We start from the raw sequence: 17,601 nt of genomic DNA on the forward strand, positions 1-17,601 counted from the left end.
GTCCTACAATTTCGAAAAAAAAAAAAAACACAATAAGTTTTACTTTTTGCTATAATAAATATCTCAAACTTAAAAAAAAATAAGTTTTCCTCAGTTTATGCCGATAAGTATTCTTCTACATATTTTTGTAGCAGTAAGCATATATTGATTAGATTGCGCAAAAGTTATAGCACCTACAAAATAGGTTATTGATTTATGGCATTTTTATTATTATAATTTTTTTTACTTGTAATGGCAGCGATCTGCGATTTTTATCAGGATTGCGACATTGCGGTAGACACATCGGACACTTTTGACACTATTTTGGGATCACTGACATTTATACAGCGATTGGTTCTATAAAAATGCATTGATTACTGTGTAAGTGTCACTGGCATAGAAGGGGGTTAACCCAAGGGGGCAATCAAGGGGTTAAGTGTGTTACCTAGGGAGTGATTCTAACTGTGGGGGATGGGACTGACTAGGGGAGGAGATCGATCAGTGTTCCTATATACTGGGAGCACACAATCGGTCTCTTCTCCCCTGACAGGACATGGATCTGTGTGTTTACACACACAGATCCACGTTCCTGCTCTGTGACGAGCAATCACGGATGCCCGGTTGGCATCGAGGCTGCCGGGGACACGCATCAGCTCCCGAGTGATGCAGCAGGGGCGCGCACCCTCTACAACACCGAGAAGCCAAAGACGTTATATGATGCCTGCCCAGGATGGCAGAGCCACTCTGCGGGCCTCATATTACAATGCCTGGGATGGCAAGTGGTCAAGTAAGTTACGTACAGTGAAGCATTTGACAATTGTCCACATCAGTCATCTCTCCCCATATCAGTCCTGATCTGGATGTGAGGACAGCATGGGACAGTCCATTGCCCAATCCTGGGGGAGCACCTCCTGCCGGAGGAGCAGAGGATCAGGTAAGTAACATTGGGGTTAATTTACTAAAACTGGAGAGTGCAAAATCTGCTGCAGCTGTGCATGGTAGCCAATCAGCTTCTAACTTCAGCTTGTTCAGTTAGGCTGGATTCACACCTATGCAGTTTTAGTGCTTTTTGCATTTTGCAGATTTGCACTACAGTCCATTTACCATTGTTTCCTATTGGACACATTCTGTAGTGCAAATCTGCAAAATGCAAAAAACGATTGGTTTCTATGCAGAGCTGCACCAGATTTTGCACTCTCCAGTTTTAGTAAATACCCCCCAGTGTTTCTCCTCTCCCCTAGTCAAACTAGGCACAACACCACTGCAAAGGGTGCATTTTTTATGTGCCTGGAATTGGGCTTCAAAAACAGTCCGCTAGCTTTATTCTACTGCCTTTTCTAGCCTGAGATAATGTTCACAGCCTGCTGCAGGCAGGGTAAAACATTTCCTTAGTCTCCTCTCCCCTATAGTTAGTCAGGTTGAAGAAAGACACCAGTCCATCTAGTTAATTTAATAGAAAAAACCCTCCATATACAGAACCCTACACCCACAGTTGGAGGAAGGCCAAACAACTCCTATAAAACATGGTCCAATTTCCTCCAGAGGGGGGGGAATTTCCTTCCCGATTCCCTAAACGCAATCAGATACTCCCTGGATCAACAATATCGGGTGTTAGGCTGGATTCACACCTATGCATTTTTAGTGCATTTTGCAGATTTGCACTACAGCCCATTTACAATGGTTTCCTATGGAACACGTTCTGTAGTGAAAATCTGCAAAAAGCACTAAAACTGCATAGGTGTGACTCCAGCCTTATTACCTATAAATGCACAAAATATTCCTAGATTATTCATCTGACTTTACTGGCATGGAGAGGAATGCACACAATTGAATATAAAAACATATGTTTTATTAAAAAAAGAGTAAAAAATACAAACAGCCTCATGGGCAATAAAAACAACTTGCACAATAGACTTTTCAACCGCAATTTGTTTGCCTTGAATAGATTATTGTGCAAATAAGTCCTCATGAGTCAACGCGTTTCCCGTTTCTGCTTCTTCGGGACATATGAGAAAACTAGCAGTGATAACTGAACAACACAAAGGGAAAGAAAATTTATATATATATATATATTGTACATATACCATAGGTAAATAAACATTTGCATTTCATAGCTGAGCTTGGTTCCAGTGATAAACACCTTACATGCGTGTGTGTAATAAGTGTGATGGAAACTCCTGGACGGGCAGGAAAACAGAATTCAGATCCTGTTTACCACAACAGCAAAATAGCATCATGAGTGAAGCCAAAATCAATTACCTGATAAAACAACATTCTTATGCATCTTCCTGTACATACCGGTGCCCGTTTAGAAGATATTTATTTTACCTACAGGTAAGCCTTATTATATGCTTACCTGCAGGTAAAAAAAAAAAAAAAAAATTCACAAAAAATATTAGTACCATTTTTCTGCACCCCAGTTCCTTTATTTTCATGCATAGTTGAGTCGGTTAGCCTTGTTTCCATGTCCTATGCAGTAAAACATAGAAACTGGGGTGCTGAAAAATGGTAGCAGGAGCTCTGGACTGATGTCATAATGTGAAATATTTGGCTGTAGCAGGAGGCAGTTTGTTGGTGAAGGTCTGGAGAGTTGTACAATAATGAGTGTCTACAGGCAACAGTGAAGCATGGTGGAGGTTCCTTGCAAGTTTGGGGCGGCATTTCTGAAAATTGAGATTAGGTAAGGATCAATGGTGTCCTCAATGCTGAGAAAAAACAGGCAGATGTGATTGGTCCCAAACTTATTCTGCAGCAGGACAACAACCCCAAACATACAGCCAATGTAATTAACAACCATCTTCAGAGGGGGGTAAAAAAGAGAAAGGAGTCCTGGAAGTGAAGGTTTCGACCTCACAGAGTCCGGATCTCAACACCATGGAGTTTGTCTGGGATTACATGAAGAGACAGAAGGATTTAAAGTGATTGTATACTTGTTTTTTTTTTTAATAACAAACATATACTTACCTCCAATGTGCAGCTTGTTTTGCACAGAGTTGCCCCGAACCTCGTCTTCTGGGGTCCCCTGGCAGCTGTCACAGCTCCTCCTCGCATCGGTTAACCCCCCAGGAAACGCGCTCTCCTGGGTGTTACCTGCAGGTGCGCTCCCGAGTCCAGCATTTGCGTCCATAGACACAGAATGCGGGACTTGGCCCCACCCCCTGCATCATTGGATTTCATTGACAACAGCAGGAGCCAATGGCTGCGCTGCTATCAATATATCCAATCAAGAGCAGAGAACCCTGGGCAGAGAGGAAGAGCGTCCCCCCCCCCCCCCCCCCCCGCTGTGGGCATTACAGATTTGGATTTCTGTTCCGTTTTGCTTTCCATTTTGCTAAATGACAAAAATCAACTGTTAACATTTCTATTTCTGAAAGAATTCTTATTTACAGCATTTTTTTCACACCCGTCTAAAACTTTTGCACAGCAGTGTAAATCTTTATCCAATACCTGGTACAGACATCTCTGAGTGATTATTAGTCCAAATATTATTGACATTTGGTTGTGTGTTAGAATGGACATATTTTTGGACAGGTTTAATGTACAAGTTGCTACTATCCCCATTAGGAGGTCCGGTGAGCCTCAGCATAAGACTCCTTTCACACTGGGTCGGTTTGCATGCGATAGAACGCTAAAAATAGCGACTGCAAACCGACCTGAAACAGCCGCTGCTTTCACACTGGTGCGGTGCGCTAGCAGGACAGTAAAAAAAAAAAAGTCCTGCTAGCAGTATCTTTGGAGCGGTGAAAGGGCAGTGTGCATACCGCTCCTGCCCATTGAAATCAATGAGGCAATGCAGCTCTACCCTCCAGCAAAGCGCCTCTGCAGAGGCGCTTTGCGGTGGTTTTAACCCTTTCTCAGCCACTAGCGGGGGGGTTAAACTGACCCACTAGCGGCCGAATAGCGTAGCAAAATTCATTGTAAAATTCATCTTTGCCACCCCCGCCCCAGTGTGAAAAGGGTCTTAGAGCATGTTTCCATAAACTGCAGGCTAGTTTGTATTTTAATACCATTGAAGAGAGGAAAGTATTGCAGACTTTAGTTCTGCTTTAACTACTTGCCGACCAGCCGCCGCAGTTCTACGGCGGCAGGTCGGCTCCCCTGCGCGAGAGCCCGTACTATAACGTCGGCTCTTGCTCGTTACACAGCTCCCGGTCCTGTCAGGGGAGAAATGTACAATGTATGAACAGCGATCAGTCATTTCCCCTAGTGAGGCCACCCCCCCACAGTTAGAACACACCCAGGGAACATACTTAACCCCTTCCCTGCCAGTGTCATTTTTATAGTAATCCAATGCATTTTTATAGCACTGATCGCTATAAAAAGCCAATGGTCCCAAAAATGTGTCAAAAGTGTCCGCCATAATGTCGCAGTAACGAAAAAAAATCGCTGATCGCCGCCATTACTAGTAAAAAAAACTAATAATAAAAAATGCCATAAAAATACCCCCTATTTTGTAAACGCTATAACTTTTGTGCAAACCAATCAATAAACGTTTATTGCAATATTTTTTTTACGAAAAATATGTATAAGAATACGTATCGGCCTAAACTGAGGAAAAAAATTGTTTTTTTATATATTTTTTTGGGGATATTTATTATAGCAAAAAGTAAAAAATATTCATTTTTTTCAAAATTGTCGCTCTATTTTTGTTTATAGCACAAAAACTAAAAACCGCAGAGGTGATCAAATACCACCAAAAGAAAGCTCTATTTGTGGGGGAAAAAAATTCGCCAATTTTGTTTGGGGGGCCACGTCGCACGACCGCGCAATTGTCAGTTAAAGCGACGCAGTGCCGAATCGCAAAAAGTGCTCTGGTCTTTGACCAGCAATATGGTCCGGGGGTTAAGTGGTTAAACCTCATCTGTGTTCAGACGATGGACATTAAAGTATTGGCAGATTTTTAAAGAGACACTATGGAGATGACTTATTAAAACTGGAGTGTGCAAAATCTGGTGTATATGTGCATGGTAGCCAATCCGCCTCTAACTTCAGCTTCTTCAATTAAGCTTTAACCTTAACCACTTAAGGACCGCCTCCTGCACATTTACCTCGGCAGAATGGCACGGCTGGGCACATGTACGTACAGGTACGTCCTGTACTAGTACCCAGCCATGGGTCGCGGTCGCGCGCCTGCAACACGGTCCGAAGCTCCGGACCCGATCACCGCTGGAGTCCCGCGATTGGTCCCCGGAGGTGAAGAAGGGGGAGAGCTGTGTGTAAACACAGCTTTCCCATTCTTCACTGTGGCGGCTGCATCGATCGTGTCATCTCCTTTATAGGGGGACACAATCAATGACGTCACACCCCCCTACAGTTGTAAACACACATGAGGTCACACATAACCCCATCAGCGCCCCCTTGTGGTTAACTCCCAAACTGCAATTGTCATTTTCATAGTAAACAATGCATTTTAAATGCATTTGTTGCTGTTAAAATGACAATGGTCCCAAAAATGTGTCAAAATTGTCCGAAGTGTCCGCCACAATATCGCAGTCACGAAAAAAATCGCTGATCGCCGCCATTAGTAGTAAAAAAAAAAAAAATAAATAATAAAAATGCAATTAAACTATCCCCAATTTTGTAAACGCTAAAAAAATTTTATAAATGTTTTTTTTATATATTTTTGGGGGATATTTATTATAGCAAAAAGTAAAAAATATTGAATTTTTTTTCCAAATTGTCGCTCTATTTTTGTTTATAGCGCAAAAAACAAAAACCGCAGAGGTGATCAAATACCACCAAAAGAAAGCTCTATTTGTGGGGAAAAAAGGACGCCAATTTTGTTTGGAAGGCACGTCGCACGACCGCGCAATTGTCTGTTAAAGCGACGCAGTGCCGAATCGCAAACCTGGCCGGGTCTTTTAGCTGCCTAAAGGTCCGGGTCTTAAGTGGTTAAACTACGTAGAGGGTTCTTTACTGTAAGAGCAGTTAGGATGTGGAACTCCCTTCCACAGGCAGTGGTTTCAGCAGGGGGCATGGATAATTTAAAAAAACAATTAGATATGCACCTGAACGACCACAACATACAGGCATATACAATGTAATACTGACAAAAAAACTATTTTTTTTCAACCTTGCCTACTATGTAATTTTGCACTCTCTAGTTTTAGTAATTCACCCCGATTAAGACAAGACACTGATGGGTCCTTATTATTACTGTTATAACCTGACCTACTGAAATGGCTGCTATGATGCCAAATGGTTGTGTGCAGAGGAGCTTGTTCCCTGGCACTGAACAGGAAGTGGGTCCTGAGACCCGATTGGCCAGGAGTCCTAAGACTCCTGTCCAACCAGGTCTCAGGACCTTCTTGATTGGCTGGGAGGAGAATCAAGAAGACAACAGCAAATATTAATTTGTCACACAACTGGGTAGGCTCAGGGTGCAGTTCTCCGTTTTTAAGCCAATTAGAGCCTCAGGCTCTAATCACGTGCTTCTAAAAAAAAAAAAAAAAAAAAAAAAAAAAAACACACACACACACACACACACACACAACAAACCACATTGGAATCCATGCCCCTTGTGGGCAGGCCGCCACTTGTAATCACTCAAGCACAAACTATCTGTACATAAACTAAACCATGACCAGAAAATTATAAAATAATTTATTTTTTGAACACTGTACATTATATACATAGTTACACATCATAAAAAAAATGCAGTTCAATAGTTCAGCATCAAAGAAACAGCTTAAATTGCAGACAGAAATAATAAACATTTTAATGAAACCCGTTGCAGTTGCGTCATTTCCCGTTTGATTTTTTTTCAGTAATTAGATTTCAAAAGGAAAACATTTACTCCAAGAAATAGAAGGTTAAAAGGCATGGTTCTAAATAAATTCTGATCAAAAAGGAGAAAAACACGTACTATACAACTAAAGTTTGAATTTTTAAGCAAACATTTAAGTTCACAATTTTACAAAAACTTAAATGCACAAGTTGACCCCCAGTATAAAGGGGTTATAAAGGTAAAACATTTTTCCCCTAAATTGCTTCCTTTACCTTAGTGCAGTCCTCCTTCACTTACCTCATCCTTCCATTTTGCTTTTAAATGTCCTTATTTCTTCTGAGAAATCCTCACTTCCTGTTCTTCTGTCTCTAACTACACACCGTAATGCAAGGCTTTCTCCCTGGTGTGGAGAAAGCCTCTTGAGGGGGGAGGGGGCGAGCAGGAGTGTCAGGACGCCCACTAACACACAGCTCCTTTCTCCATCTGCAAAGTAGAGAGCGTCCTGACACTCCTGCTCACCCCCTCCCCCCTCAAGAGGCTTTCTCCACACCAGGGAGAAAGCCTTGCATTACTGTGTGGAGTTACAGACAGAAGAACAGGAAGTGAGGTTTTCTCAGAAGAAATAAGGACATTTAAAAACAAAATGGAAGGATGAGGTAAGTGAAGGAGGCCTGCACTAAGGCAAAGGAAGCTATTTAGGGAAACATTGTTTACCTTTACAACCCCTTTAAAGAATTATATTTGACCATAGAAACCCATCTCCTACTTTTTACATTCCAATGGCATGAACAGGTCTTAATTGGTTGTCTGGATGTTTGTGTGCCCATCACATGAGGAAAATTAGTCTGACAGCTGTAGTATAAATAATGTCAAGAAAGTTTTGTTTACCTGTACCGATGAGCCACTTTAGCTGGCAGAAGAGATTTTTGGCGATGAGTAGAAAATCCCTACAAAAGGGAAGTTTACCAAGGACACAGCTTTGTGAAGCCGACTATGTTCAATGAAATCTTGCTACACATTAAAAAAATAAAAGTATAATGTGTAACCAGCTTAAGCTTTGACAATAAAAGCTAGAAGCCAATTGGTTACTATGCAGAGCTTCACTAGATTCTGTGTGCACTTGTTTTAGTAAATCTCCCCCATAATGTCACTAAAGAAAATCCGTGGTGATGGAACTACGGGAGATGCCACTACAGACATGTTTTTGAAGGTGCATGCATTACATCTATTATCCACAGCATGGTTTCACCATTTAAAGTGACTATGGCCCAAATACAAATTTAAAATGCCCCCTGCAAAGAAGACGATATTTATATTTCCCACCATTGATCTTCACAGTATTGAAGAGATACTACTGTCCAACAAATTTTTGGCATCCAAAACTTCTGAGTGTGACTAAAACATGGGTCTCCCGCCGCACGTTGCAGTTTCCCCTGCAAGCTATATGTTATTAGAGCACCCAGTACCAATGTAGGGGTCAGTGGGGATCAAACCACTGAGCTCAGTAAGGGACCAACAGTCCAGCACTCCCAGAAATGTTTAATTCTGAAGATTTTTCAAGCAGCGGTATCTCTCAAATACATTGAAGATAGGGGGCAATGGGGTCATTTTTAAGTTGCTTTCTTAAAGTGGTTGTAAACCTTCGCATATACCCAGTGAAATGAATAGCCTCAGATGATACAAAGATATGAAACAAATCTCCCTACATACATTTTACATGTATATCCGTTCCAAAGGGTGTAGAAAGGGAAAGACGCCTCATGTTCAAAATCTTGTTTCCTCAATCAGCAGTGGGTGGGTAGTCTGGGCATACACTGTGTGAGAGCTGATTGGAGGAAGGGCACACCCCCCCCCTCCACATAGGCAGAGGAATAAAGGAACTTGCAGAGCTGCAGTCTGAATAGTCAAGCTCCCTGCTAATCTCCCTCCCCAACACAAACTTTCAGCTATCATCTCATATGTCGGAGAACTTGTCAGATGTTTTCATGCTGATAACAGAGGAACAGAGCAGCAGAAAGACACAAGACTTAGAGCTTTGGAAAGGAATAAGTAAACACTACAGATATATGTGCCTGAATCAAATTTCATAAATGGAGTTTAAAACCACTTTAAGTCAACAATCATGCCCAAATTGGGATCCTGAAAACTGACACTTATTTCCCTAGTTAAAGAATCACAAAGCAGTAAAGGAAGGACAAAGAGGGCAACCAGAGCATGCACCTTTTCTAATTAAGTCAGCAAAGGCAGCTACAATGTGTTTTTGCCAGCATTTATGCAAATATAAATCTAGGCATCTAGCTTGCCCCTTGAAAGGATTAAAAAAATACTTTGTACATTTTTTTATGAAATGGTTAATATATTTTAATTCTACAGCCATACAACCTTAACTGATATAAACAGATCACTGAATGTATAAAGTGAGTAGGGATGCTATAGGATATATAACACATTTGTTTGGATTATTTTTTTTAAAACCTCAAGCCACAGTTGCCATAACGGAAATGTGTACCCCTTGTACACATCAGACAGTTTTTTGCATTCCCATACAGTAATGCAAAACCTGCTTGAAGCAGGTCAGAAGATCAAATGCACTGGGTTAATGAATTCCAAATAGTCTCAGAAGACTCTTATCAAACTGATATCATCGACTTGGGCCTTAAAGAAGATACAACATGGGGAAATATGCATTTTTTTAACCTTTTGCCTACATACACGTTAAAGGATAACCTTTCAAGAAAAAAATAAAATAAAAATGCACATATTATTGCCATATTATTATTTTTTCCTGTAAGAGCCTGGAAAGCATTGCACCTGTGATCAGTGAGTGCAATGGTCAAGCTCCTGTAGACCAGCCCTACAGCTTTCTGTCTGTACCTTCATAGGGGCCATCTGTTATAAACTGCAGGGCTTATGAATGAACTCTGAAAGTGCTCAACAGGGCCCTCTCTGTTTATTCAGAACTGCAAGCCATCAGCTGCAATGGCTGATGGTAGCTCATTAATTCACAGGAAACTGTAATTAAATGACGCAGCTGTGTGGGTGGAGCCAAGCACGGCCATGTTGTTTTTAAAAATTGTGACAGTGGGTGCGGGGAGATCCCCCACCTGCTGTCACACCGACGAGGGGTGCAGGAGAACGGATGGCAGGAGATAGAAAATGTTACATGTTCCACCCTAAATAAAAAGTTAACTTAGCCTTTACCGGTCTGTTTTATTAAGCATATGATGAAAAAATAAATAATCTATAAATGCTTTATGTGAAAGCAGAATAGGGCTTGTAAAAATAAGCATTTGTTTCTGAATTGCTTTTGTTCCCCAAAAGTCAATGTGAATGCATAAAACAAGTCAAACACAAAAGCTTACTTTATTTAATTGTCGGGAGACATAGGCAGCTAAAGTTTTAGATAACCCTCAACTTTTCCTGTAATAGTGCTTGCCCCAACTCTCTCCTCCCTACTGCTAAGACTACAGGAGTATTTGTTTCATCACATACGAACTTTGAATTGATCAGATGTGTGTAGGGGTTACTTACAACAACGTGGATATGAATGTTAGATGGAGTTGGAAAAATGATAAGACTCTTAAATGTGAGTTATTTCTTTGGTCAATACCCATGATCACAAGTCATTTTCAAATTTGTGTTCATTTCTTTCAAAATTCTACATATGAAAACCTAATGCAGTAAAATACTGAACAGTACATATTTGCCTAAACCAACCCAAAGTCAAAACTACAAATAAGAGGGGAAAGACGGTGCACTTTGGAATTTACAAACCAACGGAAGAAGATCTGTATTCAGTGAACCCCAATTTCTTGAAAAAGTTACTGCTCACATGAAAACAAGAGCTGTGGGAAAACTAGACCTCCTGAACATTCCCTGTACAAGCCCATTCTGTCAGTGCCAAGAGAGTGATGTAAGAATAACAACATGGGAATTCTACAGATTTACTCTCTCTCTACAGGCAGAACAAACACATGGCAGAACTATCTAGCAAAATACATTCACAATGCTCCTTTATAAAAGTAGCATATACATGTCACCTTTTCCTACTCCTCATCACAAATCCTCATCAAACCCATTTGGCTGAGCAATTTAGTTCAAGTTTTCCAATGCATGTTTCCACATATTGGAAGTTTAATTTGCTTATATTTTGCCTTCCCTGGTTCCTCCTATTTTGCCTCATTAACGTGCCAATTACATTTTGAATTGTTTTCATGACATACCTTATTTGAGACCCAGTGATGTCACTACTTGTTTTTTGTACTTCTCCCTATAATATAGGCAGATCAAGGCTGGAGGAAGGGACAAACATAGCATCCTACATAACACCATGCACCATTACTTCTCACAAGAACTCTCAGGCCCCGTACACACGACCGAGTTTCTCGGCAGAATTCAGCCAGAAACTCGATCGGAGCTGGATTCTGCCGAGAAACTCGGTCGTGTGTACACTTTTCACCGAGGAAGCCGACGAGGAACTCGTCGGGCAAAATAGAGAACATGTTCTCTATTTCCTCGTCGTTCAATGAAAAAAGTTGGCCCGCCGAGATCCTCGGCAGCTTCAACACTGAACTCGACGAGGAACTCGATGTGTTTGGCACGTCGAGTTCCTCAGACGTGTGTACGGGGCCTCAGTCCTGATGCAAGCAGTAGGTTAGGAGGATAATTAGAATGCCTCCATGGGGTGTATTCCAGTCTGGAGCATTGGGAGCTTCTAGGCAAATTGCACTTGCATGCAGACTGTTCTAGATAATGCCCACATATAATACTGAGCGTACAAGATTGACAGAACTGAATTCGAATTAATAAAAGGGGTAGGCCTCTAACCAAGAAATGAGGTAGGTTTTGGACTTTCTGCAGCTTCTAATGCATACTGTGCAAGACTGAAGGCAAGATGGGAGGTCAGCATGAACTGTTAAGTCTTGTGGTTAAAATTGTAGCAGAGGTGACATTCAAGTTCCAGCAACAATCCTTATGCTATAGGATTTCATAACTGGCAAGAATCTTCAGTCATAGTTTGCTATACTGTTGTATCCAATCTGACAGCTTAATAGTGAAAACAATGATACCTCTGCAGATCTTAGCAAATCACTGTCAGCATCTGAAGGCCGTCAGCCTTGGTGGTAAAATGCTTTATACGTCCATAAGTGCTAAACTTAAATAGCCAGTTTGTGCTCTTCTACAGTTTTTCCTTCCCATAATCCTATTGTTCTTTAGCAATTAAAATGAAACTTTTTTTAAAAAATAAACAGAGGCTGCCATAGCTGGACTCGCCTCCTGAAAACACTAGCTTCCTGGTTGGCATGCGTAGCCTTTTGAGTTCATATGTTAAACCACTAACCAAAAAGTACGCTTATAAGGTTATCTATAATTCCCCCCCAATGTGAATACTTATTCCATTGCAGTGAGCAAATGTTTTGATGCTAAAGGTTTAGCATAACAGCCAGGCAGCTAGAATTTTTAAGAGGGGTCCAGTCGCTTAGTAAATAGGTTACGGTAATTACAAAAGCGATACTATAGTGAAAGTTTGTGTATACGAGACTGCTTCTTGCCATCTACAGAGAATGTTGGATAGATCACCATAAAGATTGGCAAACGGAGTATTTATCTAACCAAAACTGATAAGAAATACTAGTTACAAGTGTTAATTATTCCACATAATCTAAAGGTGCTGGAGGCAAAAAGTCTGTAGATAGACCGCGCTCCACCAACAGTCAACAAACATTGTCTTAGTGAGAACGCAGGGTATAAAGGCTGCTGGAGGAACCAGGGCCTGGTGTGTGGGAACTTGGGAAGTGCTTAGCATGTGTCTGAAATACCTAACAAGCTCCCCCTTTTGATGCCTAAGAAGAGTGAAGTGGGGGACACATTTAGAAAAAAAAAAATATATATTCAGGAAAACTATACGAGAGAAACCACAGGCAGCTAACTGTAAAACAAAAACGGAAATCACTTTACAATATCCAGGTTGACTCCATAGAAATCCATAGTACTGGTGTTCTGCGATCCATTGCACAGCAACATATAGAAACCTACAGCTCAGAAGGAGCCAATAATTTAACTTTAAATAAATAAATAGAAGTTTTTCACATTCTTGGACTATACACAAAAGTTATAAAAAGAGGTTTTTGTTTCATCTAGAATTAATGCATTTTTTTTCTATGTAAAATGTACAATAGTAACAAGGCACATAAAGCTATATTATATACAAAAATAAAAATAATGGCATTGTGTGCAGTAGTAAAAAAAAATTTGAGGAAACATTTATTCGCTCCATTATTCGTCCACTTCCATGAAAATATCACTGAAAAAGTACTCTGACACTGTAGCAGCATCTTCTTCTGTGGCAAGCTCCTGTGATTTGGGGGACTCCTGAGATATGGTGTCCGGATCCTCAGAAATCTTGAAAAAAAGAAAAACAAAATGGATTTACTTAAAATGCATAGCTTAACTATTTCAAATTTCAATTTACTATTACCTACAGTGCATCCTGAAAGTATTTACACATTTTGTTATGTTACAGCCTTATTCCAAAATGGATTCAATTCATTATTTTCCTCAAAATTCTACAAATACCCCATAACGGCAACCTGAAAGAAATTTGTTTGAAATCTTTGCAAATTTATAAAAAGGAAAAAAAAATCCCATGTACCTAAGTATTCACAGCCTTCGCTCAATATTTTGTTGAAGCACCTTTGGCACCAATTACAGCCTCAAGTCTTTGAGTATGATGCTGCAAACTTGGCACACCTATTTTTGGGCAGTTTATCCCATTCTGCTTTGCAGGACCTCTCAAGCTCCATCAGGTTGGATGGGGAGCGTCGGTGCACAGCCATTTTCAGATCTCTCCAGAGATGGTCAATTGGGTTCAAGTTTGGGCTCTGGCTGGGCCACTCAAGGACATTCAGTTGTCCCATAGCCACACCTTTATCTTGGCTATGTGCTTCGTGTTATTGTCCTGTTGGACGATGAACCTTCGCCACAGTCTGTGGTCCAGAGCGCTCTCTGGAGGTTTTCATCCAGAATGTCTCTGCACATTAATGCATTTATCTTTCCCTCAATCCCGACTAGTCTCCCAGTTCCTGCCGCTGATTAACATCCCCACAGCACGACGCTGCCACCACCATGCTTCACTGTAGGGATGGTATTGGCCAGGTGATGAGCGCTGCCTGGTTTCCTCCAGACATGACAAAGAATTTTGTTTCTCATGGCCTAAAAGTCCTTCAGATGTCTTTTGGCAAACTCCAGGTGGGCTGCCATGTGCCTTTTAGTAAGGAGTGGCTTCCGTCTGGCCACTCTACCATACAGGCCTGAATGTTGGAGTTCTGCAGAGATGGTTGTTCTTCTGGTCCTCCTTTCTACACAGAGAAACGCTGGAGCTCTGTCAGAGTGATCGGGTTCTTGGTCACCTCCCTGACTAAGGCCCTTTGCCCTTCAATCGCTCAGTTTGGCCGGGCAGCCCACTCTAGGAAGAGTCCTGGTAGTTCCAAACTTCTCCCATTTACAGATGATGGAGGCCGCTGTGCTCATTGGCACCTTCAATGCTGCAGAAAGTTTCCTGTAGCATTCCCCAGATCTGTGCCTCCATACAATTCTGTCTTGGAGGTCTACAGACAAATTTCTTTGGACTTCATGGTTTGGTTTGTGACGTGCATTGTTAACTGTGAGACCTTATATAGACAGGTGTGTGCCTTTCCAAATCATGTCCAATCAACTGAATTTACCACAGGTGGATTCCAATCAAGTTGTAGAAACATCTCAAAGATAATAAGGGGAAACAGGATGCACCTGAGCTCAATTTTGAGTTTCGTGACAAAGGCTGTAAATACTTATGTACATTGGATTTTTTCTTTTTTAATAAACTTGTAAAGATTTCAAACAAACTTCTTTCGTGTTGTCATTATGGGGTATTGTTTGTAGAACGTTGAGGAAAATAATGAATTCAATCAATTTTGGAAGAAGGCTGTAACAAACAAAATGTGAAAAAAGTGCAGTGCTGTGAATACTTTCTGGATGCATTGTATGCACAGATGTGCTTCCTACTTGGCACACAATTACTGTTCTATACTACTTTATATAATCCAAGGGTCTTCTCAATCTCAAGAGTTAATAAAGGTGTGTGCTTTTTCATGCAGGGCAAGGCAACACGTTTGCTTTAATGTGTGGCGTTCCCCCTAAATATACCTACTTTTTCACTGTTGAGCAGAGAGAACTATCCAATATTTCCAGGTATTGGCATCACAAGACTCTCTGCCTGACTCTTCCTCTGGGACTAGCTTTAAAGTGAACATGTTGCTTTGCCCCGCAGGGATCACATCAGTTTCACTTTAATGAACACAATTTGACAGCCAAACACAACAGAAAATAGAAATAGGACAGCCAGGGATCTGCTGTATAGTATACAACCATCAAATCAAATTACTACTACTACTGCTCTTGCACTGCCCTGTTTAAAGCAAATCTAAATTCTAGAAGAAAAATTGTACATACTACAGTTTACCAGTCCGTTAGTGTGCCCTGAGGACAGGGTTGATGACCACTGCTCTATAGTGTGTACTTGTCTCAATTAAGAGAACCAAGTGTCACTTCTGTCTGCGGTTTCATTCCTCTGCTATAATTATTAATCACCTTTGACAAATTTCCCTGACACCAAGAGAAAAAAAAGGTGACAAGGGAGGGATCTCCAGAAGAATGTCAGCCTTGGCTCTGTTCCTGTGAGCTTTGTGAAGGAAGGGGGAGGGGGCTCCCTTCCCTCCAATCAGCTCTCCTCACTGAGCTCTGCAGTGTGTAATTTCAGCACTCCACCCATTTTTTTCTGAACTCTCACACAAGCTTATAATTTCAGAACTATGAAAGGATATAGATAAGAGAAGACTGCAGATAAAACTTATGTAGCAGGATTCGTTTCATATCTGTGTATCACTTCACTGGGTATATGTAAGGGTTTACAACGGCTTCAACAGACCAAAAGGAGCAAATAAGAGAAGCTCATTGTTTGCATACACTTTAATGTCTTGGTGGTAAAAACATATAGACTTACTTGACTAGTACAGGGAATGGTCTCTGTATTTGCTGGAGTTGATGTTACAGCAGAAGATGAAGACTGACAAAACACTTCATTGCTCAGAGAATTTTCATGGACTTTGGCCTTTTTAGACTTTGGTTTTAAAGAAGTTTTCTTACTGGTCACTTTTGTTTTTTGAGACGGCTTTCCTTTGCAGACCAAAGGTAAAAAGCCAAGCGGTTTTCTTCCGGGCCTGAGGTAAGAGGGACAATAATCAATATGTAAAAAAGATCAAAGTTACTCACCCATACATTTAATCTGTCCAATGTTTCGGATTTTGTTTTGCAAGCATTTTAAACCGAACTTTGAAAATGTTTGCTTTGAATAAAACACCCTTGAGTTTTAACCCCTACAGTGCAAGGATTAAATGCTTAAAGTGGAAGTCCATGCTAAAACTAAAATCCCTGCATCTCTAGACACCCGTGATCTAGCCCTGTAAAGAAGAAATCACTTTACATACCTTTTCTGAAGCCAATCCGACCCGATCTCCAGCGGCAAAAACTCTGCAGAGGACATGGCCAACAATAGCTGTGAAATGAATGGGGAGTGACGTCACCCATAGACTTACTATGAGGCTTCTGTTATCGGACATATCCTCTGCACCCGCCTACACAGCAAAGCCGCGGCTGACAGTGCAGCGTGGGATCGGGTCGGATCAGCTTCAGAAAAGGTATGTATACCAATTTCTTCTTTACAGGGCTAGATAGGCAAGTGTTAGATGGTGGGGATTTTAGTTTTAGGATGGACTTTAAGATAAGTTAGAGGTTTAAATCAAGGCTGTAATATTGATCTTATTCCTCACTATGGCAAGCCTAATGCCTAGAACACACAATCAGAAATCCCATTGATACAAGGCACCATTTTCCCCCACCAATACTTTAACAGACACCAACAGTGGGGCAGGCACTATTCCTCTCACTAATACCAATGGATGGGGCACTATTCCTCCTCCTCCTAACCACAGCCACTATGCAATTGTGTTACTTCCACTGACCACCAAGCCTGAAACACTGTCCATTCCTTGATGCTGGGGTATTTTCTACTCCCACTGGCCACAATCCAGCCACCCTAAATTCTGAAGGACAGTAAACTGGACCTTTGTTTAGAAAGTTTGGACACCCCTGCTTTACCCCTAGAGACTTAACAAGCCGATAACTCTGAATCCTGAAATTCATCTTTAATTTTATAGATTTTTTATTTTTATTTTTTTAATAAAGCCAAAAATACCCAAAACATCTTAGCACAAGATACTAGAGGTAGACCAATGTTTTTTCTCTGGTCGATGCAGATAATTAGAAATTGGGGCGGACGATATATGATGCCAACTTTTGTGGCCGATAAAAAAAAAACACAACCTCACCCACACCACTCCTTGCTTACTCCTGCCACTCCAGTACACACTTGATGTCCTCAGTACAGATGGCACTGCACTGGCAGGTGGCATTGGTTTGGAACGGACAGGTGGCACTGGTTTGGAACTGGCAGATGGTACTATTGGCACTGGTTTGGAACTTGAGGATGGCACTGATTGGCACTGGCAGGTGACATTGGTTTGGAACCGACAGGTGGCACTGGTTTGGAACCGACAGATGGTACTATTGGCACTGGCAGGTGGCACTGGTTTGGAACTGATAGATGGCACTGGCAGGTGGCATTAGTTTGGATCAGGCAGGTAGCACTGGTTTGGAACTGACAAATGGTACTATTGTCACTAGCAGGTGGCACTGGTTTGGAACGGACAGATGGCACTAGTTTGTAACAGATGGCACTGGCAGGTGGCACTGACAATTGGAACTGGTTGGCAGTGGCACTGGCGGGTGACACTGACTGG

The 17,601-nt window shown here is 41.4% G+C and overlaps 1 protein-coding gene across 5 annotated transcripts in view; it reads right to left on the bottom strand.

Annotated features, from left to right (window-relative positions):
- Positions 1-11,278: 11,278 nt before the first annotated feature.
- BDP1 (B double prime 1, subunit of RNA polymerase III transcription initiation factor IIIB) overlaps positions 11,279-17,601 on the bottom strand; it is a 135,524-nt gene continuing 129,201 nt past the window's right edge. For all 5 annotated transcript variants that reach the window (XM_040341500.1, XM_040341494.1, XM_040341486.1 and 2 more), the window contains 2 exons: positions 15,747-15,963; positions 11,279-13,108 (listed from right to left, as the gene is read on the bottom strand). In XM_040341500.1, coding sequence (XP_040197434.1) covers positions 12,983-13,108; positions 15,747-15,963 — 343 coding nt within the window. In that variant the 3' untranslated portion in view covers positions 11,279-12,982. The remainder of the gene's footprint in view (positions 13,109-15,746; positions 15,964-17,601) is intronic.

This window comes from Rana temporaria, chromosome 1 (assembly GCF_905171775.1).
Source record: "Rana temporaria chromosome 1, aRanTem1.1, whole genome shotgun sequence".
NCBI lineage: Eukaryota > Metazoa > Chordata > Amphibia > Anura > Ranidae > Rana > Rana temporaria.